The sequence below is a fragment of the Dermacentor albipictus genome, chromosome 4 (genome assembly GCF_038994185.2).
Source record: "Dermacentor albipictus isolate Rhodes 1998 colony chromosome 4, USDA_Dalb.pri_finalv2, whole genome shotgun sequence".
NCBI lineage: Eukaryota > Metazoa > Arthropoda > Arachnida > Ixodida > Ixodidae > Dermacentor > Dermacentor albipictus.
Genome location: NC_091824.1, coordinates 159,543,254 through 159,563,930, shown reverse-complemented (window position 1 = coordinate 159,563,930; position 20,677 = coordinate 159,543,254). Strand labels below are relative to the sequence as shown.

At 44.2% G+C, this 20,677-nt stretch overlaps 1 protein-coding gene across 1 annotated transcript; it reads left to right on the top strand.

Moving 5' to 3' along the window:
• Nucleotides 1–9,790: 9,790 nt before the first annotated feature.
• LOC135915796 (glycine-rich protein-like) lies at nucleotides 9,791–12,120 on the top strand. Its single transcript, XM_065448936.2, has 2 exons — nucleotides 9,791–9,892; nucleotides 11,496–12,120. Exons 1-2 carry the CDS (start codon nucleotides 9,881–9,883, stop codon nucleotides 11,910–11,912), a joined length of 429 nt encoding a protein of 142 aa, XP_065305008.1. The 5' UTR covers nucleotides 9,791–9,880; the 3' UTR covers nucleotides 11,913–12,120.
• Nucleotides 12,121–20,677: the final 8,557 nt, after the last annotated feature.

Below are 20,677 nucleotides of genomic sequence, written 5' to 3'. Positions count from 1 at the left end.
AGCCCTCATGCAGCTTTGCAAAGTTAAAGCGACGGCTTGTCTCTTGAAGCTTTCGTTATTTTACTTGAGTCCTCGGAAAAGACACAACATTTAAGATTTTTGACGTAAAATGTATTCCGTACGCACGGCATTATTTCGGAAAGAGTTTGTCACAAAGGTCCGAATAAATATTCTCACATCCGAACACACAAGAAATACAAAAGAAAGCCGCACGCATGTGATGCTAGATGGTGAACTTGTGTAGCAACTCTATAAAGTTGGTATTAGAAGTAACAAATCAATGAGTACTCTAACAGCACCTCGAGCACCTCGACACTGAAACCGTATTCGCGAAATTGATCAGAGCTCATCATTAAGGAGAAAAATGGGTAAATTGCTAGTGCGAGGTTGACGTCGTAAAATGGTGTTTAGCTGAGACAATAGCCAATACTCATATCAATCGATTTTACGCATTTGTACATGATAAAAAACATTACTAAATAAACATAGGCTCCAATCCACGCTGAATGCGGTTGTCCAGTGAAGCTGTGGTATCACCTTATACAATCCACCAATGTGACGTAGCTTTGTGGGTCCTGCCGAGACTGAGCACTACGCCATTGTGCATACTGACGTTGCTGTTCCTTTCGTCGCTCACCGTATTCGGACTGTTCTTCAGGCGTCCTAATTGTGCATGGCTTGCTTTGAGCAGCAACCACTGCGTCCTACCTAGCCTGAGCGTGGCGCCATTGTACATTTTGACGTTTGCGTTTCCGTCGCCACTCATCGTGCTCAAGCTGCTCTTCGAGAGTTCTTGCTATGCGTGGCGTTTCCACAGCTCTATCAGAAAACAAATGAAATCGTTTTCTAGGCGGGTTCTTCTGATACATATGAAAAGTGTAGTTACGTCACTTCCTGCTTCGTTTGCTACAGTTACTGCTTCCCGGCAACTAGCTTATGCAACCGAAATCTTTACCAGGAAACGCTCGCGGTGAACGGTGTACGCGAAGGCAAGCTTTCTGATTCTTTTCTTTTTTATTTCCCCTGCATGGCCAGTGCCGCCGCTGCCGCGAATGCGCCGAGGTGAGGGCCACGTGGTCGTGATGCAAGAGACCCAGTGGCGCACGATACTCGCGCCTCCTGCCTCCCGCTCACCATAAGTACAAAAGAAGCTTTTAGCGCCTCGTGGTAGTTTCTTAATGCAAGTTGCCCGACGGGAATGATGTTCTAAATGTCGACCGCTAAAGTGCCTTACATTAAATCAGTTTTTCTTTAAATCTTAATTTAAGAGAGAACAGACGCGTCCAAGTGGCTCCAGGCTATGTTTTCTATCATGAATTGAAACAGAAATTGCGCTGACCTCTTCATAAGCATGCATTAATCATTTTGTAAATTATACGAGGCGCAAAAACTCTCATTGCACATGTAAGAGGAGAGAATTGACAACAATAAACTCAGATTCGGAGATAAAATTCTGAGGGTATATTATAAAAGAAAACCGCAAGCAGTCTCGCCTTCCTCACGTAAAAGAACATTTAGTGAAATCTTCTCACAAAACATGAGCACGTATCCAGTGACGTGTTTGTCTGAGCATTGCTTTTATAATTTTATGCTGCGCAAAAAGCTGCACAGCTCCAAATGAGGTGTTGCAAGTCTGCTCTGCATGACTCCTGGCAATGTGTACATCGGGTGTAAGTCTTCGCAATCGTGGCTTGTCTGGGTTGGTGCCATTTCTCAAGTATGTGTGGTGTGTATGCAGCGTTGGTCCCCTTCCTTAAAATAAAGGCTTTATTCATTCATTCATGCTGCGCAACACAAAAAATTAATATCAATGCCAGAGCGTGGCTTAAGCATTAAGCAAAATAAGACCAATTTTTTTTTTTTACCAGCAGACCCGCAGTTTATTGCAGATTTCTCTTTTCTTAATTACCTCTTACATGCTGCATTTCCTCTGGCTTTTATATCTGTGACTGTTTACACAGCTAAGCAAATAAATGAGCTTGCGCCTGCCATAACTCAACCCATCATTTCTTGAATTTCTGAACAGCGCTTGACCGATTGCATCATCCCTTCATCGGCTGCATGCATGCGGCAAGGTCTATTGCGTTACGAAGATTTATCCCGCAGTCACGCAAATTCCTGAACGTTACGCTATGTTTCCACTGATGGGTGCTTTACGCCGCGAAGCAACGCGTTGGGCTTGTGAGACTGTTATGGAGGACTCCGGAGTTATTTTCATTGGTTGCAGCTTTTGAATGTGAAATTATTTTGCCTTCCGTAGACTCGCCGATCAATGGATATGGTGATTTGCTGTTAGGCATCATGCCACTGGTTCGAAACCCTCCAGTGACTACCGCATTCCGATGGTGGTGGAACGCAAAAACACTCACCCACCGTGCTTTGAGGTCACGTTAAAAAACCCCATGTAATCAGTGGCGTCCAGCAGAAGCAACTGTGCAGTACGTTTATTTGGTTTCTTAGACAGTTTCAGAGGAGGTCGAGGCTAAAGGCCAGATTGTGTGACAAACACTCGACCTCTTAGATATATAAGCGCAACATAGTTACATATTACATAATACACATGCATCAGCTCGCGCAAAACACACGCAATACCGTAAAAGGCAAAATACAAAAGTAATACGAGATACTATAAACACACGCTGCACATGCACAGCTTGAAATAAATCATATAAATAAACAAGTAATCAGCATCGAAACATGAGCAATGATACATCATAATAATCATCACCAGCCTATTCTATGTCGACTGCAGGACGAAAGCATCTCCCTGCGATCTCCAATTAACCCTGTCCTGTGCCAACCGAATCTAACTAGCCTCTGCGAATTTATTATTTTCATTAGCCCACCTAGTCTTCTGCCGTCCTTGACTGCGCTTCCCTTCTCTTGGCACCCATTCTGTAACCCGAATGGTCCAACGGTTTTCTAACCGGCGCATTACATGACCTGCCCAGGTCAATTTTTTTCTCTTAATGTCAATTAGAACATCGGCTATACCCATTTGCTCTCTGATACAAACCGCTCTCTTTCTCTCTATCAACGTTATGCCTATCAGTCTTCGTTCAATCACTCTTTGCGCGGTTCTGAACTTAATCTTAAGCTTCTTTGTCAGTCTCCAAATCTCTGTCCCATATGTCAGCACCAGTAAAATGCACTGATTGTATATTTTCTTTTTCAATGATAACGGTAAGCTCACAGTTAGGAGCTCACGATGTCTGCCATATGGAATCCAACCCATTTTTATTCTTCTGTGAATTTCCTTCTCATGGTCAGGGTTCCCTGTGATTAGTTGACCTGGGCAAACGTACTCCTTCGCAGACTCTAGAGGCCGACTGGCGATCCTGAACTCTTGTTCCCCTGCCCGGCTATTGATCATTGTCTTTGTCTTCTGCATATTAATCTTCAGCCTCACTCTTGTACTCTCTCTCTTAAGGTCTTCAATCATTTGTTGTAACTCATCCCCAGTGTTGCTGAACAGGACAATGTCATCTGCAAACAAAAGGATGCTGAGATATTCGCCGTCGATCCTTACTCCTAAGCCTTCCCACTAGTGACCAACGCTTTGAATACTTCCTCGAAAATACTCGTTCATCATCGAGTTTGGAAAAACGGCGGGAAAATTCGATGAGCCTCTCAACAAATTACCCGAGCTTGTGCTAACTAGTTTCTTATGCAGTAATGCCTATACAAGATGTGCTCAAGAATAATAGTTTGTTTCTACTGCTCCACCAAATTGGGCAGTATAAGTGGCAGTTTTAAGCGTCTCTTGCTGCAGAAACGCTAACAAAGGCGTTATTTCTTGTACCGATATCCTATGTTTTTATTTTATGACGACCACATGCGCGCTTTGCGAATGAATTATTGAAGTGCTCGATCGGGTCTGGTAAGATCATAGTTTTACTTCAATTCCTTCGATGGATGATTGCCCGTTTGTTATTGGGGTACTTAAGCCTGGTACTTTACAAACATGGTTGTTTGTAAATTGTTTACAGGGAAGTATCGGTAGTTCCAAAGGATACGTTTTTGATATTCTTTGCTTGTTCTTCACCTGGTAATATATTTATTATAGTACAGTGGAGCTGTTAGAACCTTGCTGGGTTTCTCTTGATGTCCGCAACTCCGCCTAGCTGGGCGAGAGAGAGCTGAGGGAGAGTGAAAGCAGAGCACAAAAATAGCATCGTGGAGTATAGAGACGCGGCGAGGGTGGGTAGAGTCTAACGGGGGAGAAGGAGCGGCGCGGCAGGGACACATGTGGAGTGACGTCATTGCTCTCCGATAAAAAGCCACGCGCTCGCTTAGGCAGTCTGCTTGCTCGTAGTGGAAAACTAGAATTATGCATGGCTTTGCTGTCGCAAACACCAGGCACCAGTGGGGCGGGGGGGGGGGGAGGGGAAGCCCAGCAAAATTTTGACTATATATAAGGGTTTAGTTTGGCACTACTTTACTGGCATTCCCCCAGCTCCACTGGTCTCTGGTGTTTGCGATAGCAGAGCCACGCATAATTTTTGTTTTCCGTCTTTGTTAGTTTCCTGTATAATTCAGAAATTTGTAGACCTGAATGTAAACTATCGAAGCATACTTCCAGTTTTTTTTCTCACTGGTACTGAATGTATAAATAACAATGCTCTTTTAAAATGTGGATTACAACATCCACCAAAATAATTTTCCCGCCTTAAAGAAACAAGATTGCGCTTATCCAAAAGTTGAAATTTTTAATACCCGAGTGGTTCACAATTTGTAGCGCATTATTTGCTTCCGAGCAAGCTGAATGGTAGAAAATGTCCAACGACAATGCAATCTTAGAGGAAAGACTGATATCAGTTTAAGACACTACGAAACAAGCAGTGCTGTCACTCTTCAGAGTCGTAAAAACAGCCACATACGTCGCCGGCAGCCTCATCATCACCTATTCATTCCTGAACAAGCGAACCGCGCAAATTGTCAGTGAAACCTTCAATAAAGAATCCGACAAACACATTATTTATCTTAGGCTTCGCGAAACTTTAGCGGAGCTATACACATTTGCCCGAGCTGTAGAGTGTCTTCCTGCTGTACCGTACCATAAAGCAGCAGTGAAATGAAGTCATAGGCACTTCACTGTCGAACGGAAGCCGAGCCAATTAAGGCAATTGTGACCCCAGCATGCGAAATCGCACATCAAGTATACTTCGAGGACTGCACGCAAAAAAGGTTTGAGGCACCATTTTTTTTATTGCCCTTTCAGACGAACACGTCAATTAACCATGGAGTATGGTCTGTCTGGCTGCCGCTGTGAGTACGGAATATCGTTCAACGATATTACCCTCCCACTTTCACTTTTCTCTCCCTCACACACACTCGCAATTAGCGAGCACGCAGAGACATCACCCATGCGGGGAATGAAACTGCGCTATACCTCTCGAACTAGGGAAATTGGGCGCACATTTCTAATTACTGCATTGCCCAACTGACAAGTAGAAAGAAGCATGCTTCTTTCAATAAAACAATGCCCACATTCATTTTCAACGCATGGAAAATATACTTCACGTACGCTGACAGTGGCAGAGTCTCGTTTACATATAAAGCAAAAATAATTATGCCGTTTCAAGACTACAATTCCTACTTTTGTAATGCCTAGTTAAGAAGCTGGAGTTCGTTCATTTTTATTGTAGAAATATGAAAAGATAGGCGTCGTGAGCGGCTCTCCTATATCATTTCTTAGTCGACTGCGGCATCACGTTGTAATAACATCATCACGATATTATAAATTGACGTTTCTGCTTAAAAGTATAAAAGTGTAAAACAGATAGCTGTATCGGGAATTTATAATGTTTCTCTACAATTTTCTTATTGTCTCCTTTCATCTATTTATAATATTTGAGAAGTTGATTTACGGATTGAGAATAATTATGTAACTAGTCAGAATACAAAAAAAATAATCTGTGTATCTCCAAGCGACGGCAAACGACATTACCTTGGTTCTGTCCAGCTACGTGTCATTTGCACATTTTCAAATCTTGGTGCACGATAGTTGAGGCACCCTGCATATGTGTGATGGATGCGAAAGGTCATCAGAAGGCAGGCAGCTGGAATAAGAAAGTTCCAAAATGTAAAGGTGCGTAAGAGCTCGAAAGGTATCCATGCGCATCTGCTCCATTGCCTTAATTTGTCACTATCAAGGAACCTTTCGCGTCAAGGTGGCTGGCTGACGTGAAGCAGGTGGTTGATCCCGGAGAACTTTCAAAATTACGAAAAGATTGGGCCAGCTCAAACTGGTTAATCACAAGCATGCACCAGTACTACGAGAGAACAAAAAGAATAATCGCTTTCGGGAATAATGTCGGGCTCTTCAATTAATGTGACAATGTAATGATAGCGTTTGCTTCTGGCCACATTCGAAGGATCCCCAACTAGCCATATCGGCTATAGATACAGGTGCTGTCAGTCATGTTGTACACCTTTTTGTGCAATAAAGCACTCTTCTTTTTCTTTAATACTAAAATAAATTATTTAGTCGAGCTAGATTGATATATTATTCCTCTAGAAGTCTGTTTTCTATACACCGATATGTCACCTTTCTGCGTAAAAAACTTCCACCGATGGCACAGCTTCTGCTCCTCAATTGAAACCGCCCGCACCAAAACAGACGAGTTGTCGTAATGACCACTTGACTTCACTCTATTCCGTACTCTGCGAATCAGTCAGTGCTGGCTTCACGCCATTCTCAATTCTCGTTTTCTTCAGTTTCTCGTTTATAAAAGCTCCGTTCTCGCTATGAATTACTGATTCGTTATATAAATCTAATCTGTCAATCAGCCCAACTTAATATTTTCCTTTAGTGCCCCTTTAATACTTACACATCCATGTGCAGAGCAATGATCTCCCGCATGGATAGCTCTTCAGAGTACTGATCACGTAGGCATAATGTTACGCACTGATAAATATTTTAGTGATGCATCAGCTGTGATTATAATATTTTTTCTGTGAAGAGAAAGGGAAAATAAATTTGACTAGCAAGAATGAATAGACAGGGGATAATATACGGCATAATGTATCACTTATACGTGTTCCTCTCTTTAGTGATTTACTTAGGCGAATACAGATTAGAAAAGTAAGCATATTGCTGTACCGTTTCTCCGTGATTAATCGGTGCGGAATGCTTTACATTTTCTCGCTTTCCGTAAAACTTAGAAAGCCAGCAAAACTTAAATTTCTCGAAAAGGTGCACAGTATGCGCCGGTTTTGTCCCTTCTGACTCAATGCAGCGTCTGTTCTCCAGTATGACTAGCGCGCCACTGCTATGTACATATCCTTCAATGAAAATTTAGTTTGCTCTCTTACGAATGCTGTGATTGCACTACATGAGAGCGCACCACGGCAGGGCTAAGCTTACGGAGAACACGGAACCGAATTCAACAGTGCAACAAGACAAGTGCCCGACCGGCCTAAGCTGATACCAACCATCGAACAAAACTCAACAAAGAAACAAACAAACAAAGCAAAGAACGTAACTGGCTTGAAGACCTGCGCCGGGGCTCTGGGCGGAGCTCACAATGGCCGAATCTGCTAGGCCGCCCTCGAAAAACGGCGCGCGCTGAGTTGGCCTTGGTCTGTGGACAAAGGGCGTCGTTAGAGAAACCGCCCTTACACAATGGCAATCCATATTTTCGCGCGCCCTTAGATAGCCTCTCGGGAAATACGGTGCCGAGTCCCCGCAAGCAGTCGGCGCCTTTCGACGGCGAACACGCCAGCGTCGAACACCGGTTTGGACAGCATTACAGCCTCACTTCCGAAGCAGGATGGACACGGCAATTACCGGCGAGGAGTATGGCTGAGCGCGTTGCTTGAATACAATGGCGCACCTACGCGGTTCTCATACTGTGTCACAGAGGCTGCATACTGAGACACATATTTGCTGGCACGTGAAGGAGTTTGCAGTGAATCACACGTGAGCAGTAGCACTACCTGGCTCAAATAATAAAAAATAGCCTACTTTTCTAGGCACCTCGATTACCTAGCAAATCAGCGAGCTTTCAACCTGCAAGGACAAGCAAAAGGCAGCTTCTCGTTGTCGTAGCATTTGAGAAAGAAACATTATGGCCAAGCTAAGGGGATTAGAGCAAAGAAAAAGTTAGAAACTTTAGGGTTGTCGCAGACGACCATGTTCAATAATTACACAAGTAGTCTGGGTTCCTATCTAGGGAACGTAGCATTTGTATTCACCTCAGCGTTTGTAGTGAAGCGGTGTTTAATTGATCATGCGGCTGTCAGGACAGGTTGCAAAAGAGGCGAGATCAAAGGTGAAGCTGAATGACAATAATTTTTTACAAAAATATAACCTGTGAGCTTCACTATACAGTAGTTTTTGAGGGCTTCTTCTGTGCATAATAATCTAAGGTATACCCAACTCATATGATGGGTCTCCAATTTACTCGCCAACGCTACTATCATTTTAAAAACTAATAAAAGATTTCATGTTCTGCCCCATAAGCTTTGGGCGCCAGGAGCACGGCCCGGGAAGTGTAGTTGGAGCAGCGGCGTCTGTCTGAAATGCAATTCCTATTTTTGCACAGCAACATGTATGCTTTTCGTTGCGCATGTGCTTAAATATTGCTGTCGTGAAATGAAATGAAATTACTGTTAAATGATTGTGAGATTAACGACACTCCTTGTTTTCCTTTAAAAGTTTCTCATAGACATCCTAAATAAATAAAAGCCAAACACTGGCTACCACAGCATGCCATCTGCGTGCCATGTCGAAAAGAACATAATGGCACAATATAAGACTTGGTGCCTGTTTAGCCACAGCTGCAGATAACTCTACCAACCGGTGTGTACTGGAACTCGAGAAACACATAACCTATTTACGGTGAGGCCTATTTGCTTAGAAATGTTTCGCTTAGGATCTTACCCCAAGGCACATTCATGAAGGGTCTGTGAGCTTGCGCTAAGTTTGTATTCTATATATTTCATGTTAGTATTCATTGTAGAACGTAATGATCCTTCTTTGGTTTGGAGTGGCAGGTGCCGGCAAGTGATGAGCTAGCGTGCGTTTTCCGTTAGTTAAGAGAGAAAGACCCTATTTAACAAAAATTGTCTTGCAAAGAGTAAAACAAGGTTGCTGTTCTGAAAAAGCGTACTTTACTCGCATGTGCGAAGCACTGTCACAGGAAAGTTCCTGCTTAACCTCTCGGAAAAAAGAAAATGACACCTAAAGCATGTACGCATTACACGCGCCTTCAGCAATAGATCACGCGTAAAGCACACGTTGTGATAACATGATGATCTGCAAATGTGGCTTTCTCTGGGGAGACACGGTGTCCGAGCTCACCCCGGAACCACAATTTTCTGCCGAAGAAAGTCTCTAGCAATAAAGACAACAAATCTGCATAATTTTCAGATTGAAGAGCGGAGAGAATTACACTGGCGGGAGTGGGGAGTCGCTCAATCGGCAGCTGCATACGAGGAACACCGCATAGTCTCACTCTCCCGCACGCACCAATCTTTTCGTTCGAAGGCCGCCGAAGGCCTGCGCCGACCGTCAATACCACCCCTGAGAACGAGAGAGAATACAAAAAACAGCGAGACACAAACAGAAGCACAGGTGTGGTCAGCTCGAGGCGATCGGCGCCCTGTTGCGGTGTGCCATTGTTTCCGCGACGAGCAACCCCCTTTTCCTCTGCTCCCTACCTTTCACTCAGACCACCTACTTGTGGCTTGCACGAGTGCGATTGCGACCTCTTTTTTTCGTACTTTCTTTACGCATACTGCCACGCACGAAGAGGCCTCGGAAGGTCCGGGGCGTGCCTTAAAAGCGCGCGCCACACCAGCATGGCGTGCAGTGTGAACTGTGCTTTCGTCGCCGAGCCCCGTAGCGAACCGCTCTCAGCCCAGCGCCGGAAAGATGACGTCGATGGTGAGTCGGGGATCCCCTGACAGTGAAATTGCACAGTGTGCGTTCTTGGTGATTGATGGAATCAAGATGGAGGGCTGCATTTGCAGCAGGCTCATGACAGGCACATCGCGGGCCCCGGACTTTACGCCTGTGTTTAGTTTGTGTGTTTCGGAAGTTTTAACAAACCCCCTTATGTGCTACTCAAAGAATGTTGAAGGATAGCAAAACGTGAGGATTGACCAAGTCGATCAGAGCGATAAGCAAAGGGTGTACTAAGGGGGGAGATAGCTTACAGATAACCGCGGAGGGAGGATATAGTGCGACGGCTTGGACAAGCAGTAAAACTTCTGTTCGTTCAACGTGATATCTCGGAATATGGACCCTATTTTTACTATCTTATGTGTCATGGTGGCCTTTTTGGTGCGGTAAGCACGACAGCCACTTTCATAAGTGAGCATCAAAGATCCGTGATTATCAGTTAACTACCTCCTAGCCGTGACATCATTGGTACGCTTCCTTTGTTTGTTGGTTCGTTTTTTTTTTCTGATTAATTCAGCGATAACCTTCCACGGCCTCAAAGGGCTCCAAGAATCAAGAACAATGTTTTCTAAGCACTGTTTCTTGTTGCACGCATGCGGCGGATTTGGCTGGTGATCTCAAGAAATCATTGCGAGAGTTATCGAGGCATGAAGATGTGAGCGGGTCAGTTCAATGTCATGAAGATTACGTTCAGCGTATCGAGTGCCGCTCAATATTAGAAATTACTACCACTCAAATCCAAATCTTAGGTAAAACTGCAATATATATATATACATATAATGCAACCCTTCTTTAAGTCAAGGTGTCCTCAATTGGACATTAGGACGAAATTGTTGCCCGGACTTCTTTCAGGCTCGACCGGTGGGGTACACTATTAGGTACTACAACAAATTCACGTCTTTGTAGAGCTGTAGGGTTCGGGAGCAGGTTCGTCTAGCTTTTTCTCCTTACTTTGCTGGGATATTTCCAGTCACTATTCATCGCAATATTTAAACTAAACCATGAAAAGGCGGAAGGCAGAATGAGGAAGGTCATTACTGTAAAGATGATAACGTTTGTCGCAGTTATACGAAGAAGTGAATCAAACGTCTTTTTGAGGCTATAGCGTATTGGTAGCAAAGAAAAATTAAACGGAACCAAGCGAACATCTATTTGTACCGGCAAATCAGTTCTGACGAATCCCGCAAGATTGAGGACAGTAGATGAAATGAAACAAATTGCGTCCCTCCGCCATGTAGTACGAATCTGCATAGCCAACCCATGCTTATTAAGGGTTTACTATAAAGAAAGCATCACGGTTGAAGAAAAATTACAGTAATTTGTACCGCATTATACGTCGGCTACTTCTGGTCGATGCAGATGTCCTTTGCCAAGGGATGTTGGACTTGTCTTCTAGAAGCTCTCACACTGTTATACGGGTCGAAGTGTCGTATACGAGTGAAAAACAGCGTAGAAACCTCTATATTAGTCGACTTTCTAATTTTACGAAGAACTTGTACTTGTGTATCGTGTGTATGGTATTCAGGCACAATCGTTCAAGTACCACACTGACTTTCGCTTTTGTTCTTCTTTTTTTTTCGATCAGATCACGTTGGTCTCCCTAGCCATTATGGCTGCTGTAGCGTCGGCTGGCTTCCTCGGTGGTGGTTACGGAGGTTACGGCGGCTACGGTGGATATGGTGGAGGCTACGGTGGGTATGGTGGAGGCTACGGAGGATACGGTGGTGGCTACGGAGGATACGGCGGCGGCTACGGAGGATACGGTGGTGGCTATGGCGGCTACCCTGCTGGCCGAGCTTTCTCTTACTCCACCCACATTCAGCACCCGTCATCGTATGGCGGCTATGGTGGTTACGGAGGATATGGTGGATATGGAGGATACGGTGGGCATGGAGGATACGGAGGATATGGTGGATATGGAGGGTACGGAGGATACGGTGGATACGGACGTGGGCTTGGCTACGGACATGGCCATGGTCATGGCCACGGATACCACGGCTGAAGAAACCAACAGAATGCGCTGCGCATAGGATCGATTGTCTTGCCGCTCACTCATAGCAGCTATGCATCGCAGTTTTCTTGAGTGATCTGTAATTTGTGGAGTTACGCTTCTCTGGGCAAGGCATCCTTTCTCGCACAGGAAATACAGAAAAGAACAAAATGTTATTTGTGTATATATATGAAAAATAAACGAAAGTATTCTCCTTGGCTATGGCTGCTTGGAATCTTTGGCGAAAGACGAACGATGTGGCAGCTTCAATCGAAGGGTGTTTGGACACAAATAAAATCGACGCAATACAACTACCGTTGACAACAACAAGAAAATAAAAAAATTTATGAACTGGTGCTCCGCAGGTGAATTGCAAAACACCGCTGCAGCTCGCCTTCCCACTCTGGCATAAGAAATTGTCGAAAACTTGAAATGCGCAAGTCATACGTTGTAGTTTCCGTCCTGGGTCAGTTCACTGCTTCTTTGACAGTTTTATTAGGTTATTAAACACCAAAAACACATGGTACTTTTCCTTGGTCGAACGCACGTAAGTATTAAAATAAATTATTTCATAACTATCCCAACACGTAAGAAGAACTTCTGTTATTATAGCGGTGTAAAATTCAAACATTTACTATTTCCTCAGATATTTTTCTGACAATCGTTCCATTTGAACTACCATTTCGCTTCACATCACAACTGTCTCGTACCCTTTCAAAAGCGTTTGTCTCTCTTACAACATTATGTCAAGAAAGGATTTGCCTCTAAAGAAATTGTCGGCCGCTCCAACAAAGTATACAGGGCTACAAGAAGGCAGAGAGCTAGTGCGAACCACATCTAAAGATCATTAGTGCCGACCATAAACAAGTCTTTCATCTTAATTTAATTTTTGTCATAGTCAAAGTTAAGTGGTAGCTTCATATCCAACAGTTTGCTTAATAAACAATTCTAGTGTTGGCTCATGAGCACACGGAAACCAATTAGTCAAACGTAATTAGCGGGGAAATATGCCAGTTTAACAGTTCTACAAATACAGTTCGATTATCGCTGAAGTGTATAGGAGCTCGACCATAATAATGAGAGAGAGAAGCAATGTTATTAGGAAGATACTCAGTACCCAAACATAAAGAAAAAGAAACTAGTCCGACTGCACCGCATCTAGAAAAGGGGGCGCAGCACAGTGCGGTGAAATTAGAGCTGATCCTGCCAGTGTATAGAAATTTTTCCCGGAACGCCGAAGTCAACTCTACGGCTTATTTACATTCGCAGTCTTCTAAAGGGACTCATTAGTGTTTTCTATTGGATCCATCTTATTGAAGGAGCGCGACATTAGAGTTCGTTTAGTTCCCATGTGGGTTGAAATGCATATTCATGAAAAAATACTTGAGTATCGGTAGTGAAGTGTTCTCTAACCAACTTTGCCGCATGTGGGGCAAACAAAGTAATCAAAAGACAAAGTAGCAAGCCTGAGTACTATAATAAGAGTGCTGAAAGAAACTTTGTTACCGCCAGAGAGCGTAGTGGTCTCAACAATGGTCCAAAGAGAGAGAATTTAATTATATAAGTTTGGTCGCGACGCCTTTTGTCCACAAAGAGGGAAAGCTTGAGCTGATTAAAACCGTGGGGAGGCTATAAGAGGGTTCATAAAGTCTTAGCCGTACAGCTTAACGAGACAGTCCGGATTAAGAAGCGCAAGATATAGAACTTTATGACAAAAAAAGATTACCGCTTACTAGAAAAAACACGTTACAAAGTGCGCACCAGCTCGAAGATTGCCAGAATAGGATGAACATTTCAGCTCATTGAATGCTTGTTTCCCTGGCCTGCTGCTCACATTATTCGAATTTCACCAGTTGTTATAGTGTTTGCCATGTTCATTACTAAATATTGGGTCCGTTGACAATTACATTAGACGACTGATGATGATGACTGTGATGATGATGCTTGTAATTGTGATGATTATGATGATTTATTAACATGCACTTTGAAACTCGGCGGTGGTAAATAGTCAACTAGCCTGCTTGACTTAATCAGTTATGCTACATATATTTTATTTTGGCACTTTGTATACATCTCCGTAATGTTTTTTTTTTGTCATCCTCAAAGCTTCTACAGCTACTTTGTACGTTTACCAATGCCTGTAAAGCAACCAGTCGCGTGTGTTTCTTCCCTGTTTTTTTGATAAATACTCTGAACGTGCTTAACTCGCCTGCTGACCGGTTGATGCTTCCATCCACTTTATATCCAAATGTTCCTGGAAGCTGGAGAGTGAAGCAATGACTTCAAAAAGTGACGAGCACCCTCAACTGGCTGCCAGTAAGGTGCTATGTGAATCTTGAGGGAACGCGCTCCGTCTTCTGCTTCACTTGAAGTCCCCCACGCCTTAGTTAATATGGATCGGTAGCAGGAAAGAAAGGGCCCAGTACATGGAGAAAGCATTCAGGTTCAATACCACGGCCCGTATTACGGACGCCGTCATGTATGGGACGTACAACAAGGGTGCAGTGGCAGTGGTATGCGACCACCGAGGCCACGTTACCTCCGGTGCATCGACCCGCCCCTGCACGATTACGGAAGCCGAAGAGCTGGCCATTGCGGTAGCCATCCGCGAAGGCCAACACGCAAGCGAACCATTGACGATCCTGACGTATTCCCAGCAGGCCTGCCGCAACTGAAGATGTTCTCAGAAAAAATATTGCTCGTGCTGTCGGTGTGATAAACAGGTTGCAATATTTGCTACCGATAAATGTGATGCGCAATATTTACAACGCGCTTATACATTCTCGATTAACTTATTGTTTTCTAGTTTGGTCAACCACTAGACAAACTAACTTAAGATCAATTCAAACGCTCCAAAACCGCGCTCTGCGCGCGATGGGTAACTTAGAACTTACTGATACCAATAACCCGTACTATAACAAATATAACATATTAACAGCATCAAAACTTCACACTTACAAATTATTCCTCGAAATTTCAAGGCAATTCTGGGAAGACAAATGTTAATTCCAAAGCAAATACCATGGCAGAATGACAAGCTATAACCTAAGAAAAACTGCGGTAGAAAAACCACGTTGCAGAAGAAAATGCGGAGATCAGCAACTAGTAGTTCAACTTCCTAACTTTCTAAACGACTACCTCTTGGTATTGAACCTGGTGAACTGTAGAATTTCAAAGCAAAGCTTTAAGAGAACGGTAAAAGAATTTTTACTATCCGAAAACTAATAGAAATTTTCAACTACGGGTATAAAACATTTTCGTACATATTTTTTGCTGTTGTTGTTGTGCTTCAAGTGTTTAGAAAACTGTGTAAACGTTACCCTTTTTCTTTATTTTTACTGAAATTGTGTACTAAAGTGTTAGGAAATGTGTACCCCTTTAATTTCATGTGTGACCTCCTTAAAGCCTCCCACTGCCATTTTGCTGCCAATGTGCGGGTGGCACGGCCTAGTCAGGCAAATGTTTGTCTTTAGCAGTGTCCACTAAGACAAGCTGTGTGTTGCCTTAAATAAATCAATAATGAAAGAAAGAAACTGCCTGTAGGGAAGAATTGGAAGACTTCCTGCACAAGTCCTAGCCCAAATACTCAAGGAGGACCCTGACGACTTCACCACCCAAACCATGGCTGGGCCACACTGGCATCATGGACAACCTGCAGACCTATACGGAGCAGCTCGAGGATTCGTTCATAACCGAGCACTTGTCACGCCTGCTGCAGAAGAGCCGGGCCCTGTCGACCTCTAGTATTCAGTCATCCCCCCCTACCCCCTACCCCCCCCCCCCCCTCATAGGGCTCCGCGTTCGGTATTTTATCCTTCGCTACGCTCGTCGCTCGGTTACGCCGACGTCGACGCTCGCAGCAGGAACTGGCTCCTGAGAGCTGCACTCTAAAACATCAGCTACTGACTTTATACGCTTTCCTGCATTAAGCAACATGCGCAAATGGCACGAGCTCGCACTGGTTCATGTCCCCCCGCCCACGCACCTCGAACTACGTCGTTGACAGAGACAAATCAGAGCGCGCGGTTGTCCGAATGTTTGAATGGCAAGAGGGTTCGTCGAAGCGATAGGAGCGATACCTAGCTTTGCAGCACATAACTTCCAAAACATAAACTGTCCCTCAAAGTTTAAAAAATGCCCTTGTGGCACAGGCTGCGCTGACTTTTCTAAAGTCGTCTATTGTGCGAACCACTCACTGACGTCCTTATGCAAGAGCGTAAAAGACCACCACTGCACTTTGGAAATGTTACCAAACCTACCTGCAAAACGCCGCGTTGAGTAATATTATATTGTACTGTTTGCGATGCTCCTCTAATTTCCAGCAATCACATTCACTCCACCTTATAAGTGGAGCTGCGATGTAGTACTGCGATACAGCAGAGCAATGACCGGATTGTGCGATCACGCCAATCTTTCACCAGGAAAGCACTTCTCCCACATTTATGTCAGCATGTTTCCAGAATGAACATGCAACGGGAGCTTTAAGGAAAATAATTTAGCGCGTGATGCGTTTGCTTGAATGATACACTCCAGCGTTATGTGACGGACATGGCCCGCCAAGTGGCGTAGCTTGGACAAAATGTTTCGGTCAGCTTTGCCACGCAAAAGCGATTCGCCGCGCTATTGCTCTATTCAATAGTAGCGGAAACCAATACTCTACAGATTGAGCTACCTTTGAACAAATCGAAGAGTCAAGTCAAATGAGTGTTCTCGCTCTAAGCAGTATTCGATTGACTTACACATGCATATTCTGAAGTTCCGTTGGAAGGAATAATTTCTCACATTCATTCATACACCAGGCACGGAACATGTTTGCTGTACACTGACTGTTTTCGGCAATAATATTCTCATGCGATTTACAAGGGTTGTCAATACTCCATAGTCTGTGCAATCTTTGGTCCCCAACCCTTCGTATACTCCATAGTCTGTGCAATCTTTGGTCCCCAACCCTTCGTACAGGACCGCATTACATACGCTAGTTACTGCCCAAACAAGTTACAAAAAATAATGCTTCCTAGTTCTTCCTAATATTTGTTCACCATATCACTCAAGCTGTAACTTCTAGTACGCCGAAGTTTTATTTGTCATTTCCCATAGGGGGGGGGGGGGTGGGGGGGGCAATCAAAAGGCAGATAGAGGGCACCATATATTTAATTGTTATCTTTTAGCATTGCGACACGATTACTTGCCTGTACTCTTTTGAACACCAGTCGTCCGTGAGTTCCCCGGCGCGGGTTTTGCGTTGCCTCGAGAGAAGCGTCCATATCCTGGGCAGCGTCCATATGAACCAGTATGGCATGGTGCGGTGTGCTGTGGTGTGGTGGGCTCTGCCGTTGCAAACATACTCTGCTTTGCCGGTTGCTGTTTCATGCTTACATCTACTCTCAATTACGGGAGAGCCAGAAATTTTTTTAAAGATTTCTCCTCATCCTTTCTTCAAACATTTCTTGAATATTTGTTGTGCATTTTGACCATATGTTTCCTGCTGATTTGTTTGTTTTTTGGAAAATAGCACATCCCTAGATCACATCGACCGGAAATCTCGTCACTGAGTGAGGCCGCACACTTTCCTTTCGAGGTCGCCTTCATTCTAAAAATTCGCTGCAAGCTTGTTCCGTGCGCTCTCAAACATGGCTGCTTTGAGGACTTGGCCTGCAGTGGTCGTCCTGTCTCTGCGGGCGCTTCTCATCTCAAGAAAATTGTGAGGAAGGCAATCTAATGCCAGCCATGGAGAAGCACCAGATGGCTGGCCTTGGAGCTGAATTTGTTGGCGACACCGATGTGAACATCTATGCGAAGAGACCTCAAGGCGTTCCGCTACAAGTTCCAGAGAAAGCGCGCGCGCGAGAGAGAGACAGAGATTGTGAAGAGGAGGAAAATAGCGCCTCTACCTATACACAATCACCTTCTCTCTCTCCCTCTCTATCCGTAGCTTCTAGCGGGACACCTTGAAGTCTCTTCGCATGGGTCTTCACATTGGCGTCGCCGACAAATTCAGCTCCAAGGCCATCCTTCTGGTGAAAAGATGCATTGACGGATGTTCAAAGAAAGGGAAGATGGCAAAAATGCCGGCTGCTGTTGGCTCGCGCCGCGCATGGGGAACGCTTAGCATTCGTATTCGCCGATGAGAAAATTTTCTGCCAACTGGCTGATGCAGCCAGTTGGACAGTCTTTCGAAACTCCCGTGCTGCCTCTGACATAGTTTGAGCGGAGGTAACCACCCCTGGCCGCATTTATTTATTTATTTATTTATTTATTTATTTATTTATTTATTTATTTATTTATTTATTTATTTACTTATTTATTTACGTATTTATTTATTTATTTATTTATATAACAATACTGCAGGCAGCTATGCTGCCCAAGCAGGAGAGGTTGTACAAATAACATTTCTAAGCACTTTTCAAACAACGAAACATCATTGCATTCAACAGCAGTCACGAGTTGGGAATTATATGGCTCAAGGGTTCAAGGAAAAAATGTTTTTTGTGTAAGTTTTATGGCGGCAAGTGCTGATGTACAAGCATGCTACGATTTAGAAGTGACGATGGTTTCGGGGAAGTGGGCAAATATTTATTCCACTCCAGACCTGTTTTAGAATGACATAGCAGATAGAAGAACTTTATCTTTGCTATCTGCCGCCGTACTTGCAATGGCTGGAGCTCAAGTGACCGTCGAATATGGGAAACTGACGATTTAGTTCGGTAATTCGATAAAATGAACCTAGCTGCATGACGATGTATATGCTCAGTCCTCGCGATATATTTGGAATAACACGTATCCCACACGATAGAATCGTACTCAAGGACAGGGCGAACAAGCGTGGGATATGCTTTAAGCTTAACATCTTGAGGAAAGATTTTTAGTTTGCGTCGCAAAAAACACAGCTTCTTATCAACGACCTGCGTGCACGTGGAGGGTGACGGTATGGGCTCTTTGGTTGGTCATCATGGAATGGTATCTGGATAGCGCAGCAAAACACGGACAGAAGAAGAAACGAAAAGGGAACTCGCTATCACTTCTTTTCGTTTTCGTTTCTTCGTTTGCCTTTGTGTTGCTGCAAAATCCAGATACCTTCGTGCACGTGTTACAATTATGTAAATTGCACTTAAGTTTATTGGTAATTGTTATGCCCATGTAAGTTACCTAAGAACCCGAATTGATTTGCTGGCCATTATTAGAATAAATGTAAAGAACAGGGCTCTCTTTAGTAGTTATAGCCATGGACACAGTCTTAGTAAAATTAATCTGCATTCCCTTACGTTCGCACCAATCCGCTAGCTTACAAAGATTATTGTTTAATAACCCTTGGGACGCATTGTTGCAAAGAACAGATTAGAGAATACAACCACCAGCGAAAGACATCACCGTTACACAATCTTCAATAGCGGTAGCAATGCCATTATACAAATAAAAAAGAGTAATGGTGCCCATACGGAATCTTGTTGAACACCTGATAATAGCTGCAACTTATTAGACCATACTGCTTAGATTTCAAGAAATTGTGTATGACTATTCATCCATGTTTGAACCCAATTGATGAGTATGTCAGATAACCTCACTTACCCCAGTCTGGCAATCAACAAATTATGCGGAACACGATGGACTGTATTAGATAGATCCAAGAAAAAATGGCGTCTATCTGAAGCTGCTTGTCGATTGCGAAAGAAAACTAATTCTTTTTGTTTTTGTGACAAAAGGCGCAAAAGTAGACACTCAGCCATACCTTAAAGATATTCTAGAACCTACTTCGCCACCCTTATCGAAGTCCTCCCTCAGCGAGTAATCTTGGATATTGAAACAGGACGGTGCCCCGGCACAACGACGAATAGCAAATCACCAGCACTGGTGTCGCGCTCTCACGCCGCACTTCCTTCCAGCTGGTGAGAGGCCGACGAACTACCCTGACCCAATCGACTTCTGTAGGAGGGAAATTTTCGAAAAGGAGGCCCGCACCCATCAGCACACCAGCACGGTGGCGCTGAAAGCATCGCTGCAGCGACCATGGAGAAAGCTTCCCGTGAGGACACCATATGGGCCGCGGTTGAAGCGTAGCCTGAAAATCTAAAGGCCACGATCAAGGCCGATAGCAGAGAAATTGAACAGACTGTGTTATCTTGCATTCCTAATATATCGGATAAGTGGCTTACAAAATACTTTCTAAAATTTCCTTGCTCTAAAGAAAAATATCAGCCGTATACCTTGTGAAAATAATTAAGGCACACCTTGTATAAAAGATTTAAACAGCCTTACGCGGGAGTTTCATGACGATAAGAAAAGTACTGAAACACCCTGGCGATAGAAATATATAGCCAGGGACTTGCAGTACTTTTCTAGTATAGTGTTGCGCCAAAGGCGTCTCAAATGCTGGTCTGGTGAGGAGTAGCGCCAATGGCGTTGGAGGCGTTGCATCTCGAAGGGGCACGAGAAGTGATCGAAGGAACCGTCGTCGTCCGTCGATGCCTCAAAAGGTATCAGATAAAATGACCTTGACGCTTACTACCGGTTCCGCTCAGACCAGTGTATGCGTCACGGTGTGGATTGCACGCAGCTGCTCAGCAGGAACGATAAGTGCGCGTACACACGCGAATTCCAACGGTGCAACAACGCTGCTATGGTTCTGGCAGAGCCTATTGAGGGGCTGCACTGACGGCGACGCTGCAAGCGCTCCTCGCGCGTCAGTATATAGTTGCTATCCCAATAAAAAGCCAGCCCAGCTGAAGGCTTCATTTCTGTGAACCGAACGCTTATGTTCTTGCAGGCTCTGTAGCTGTGCT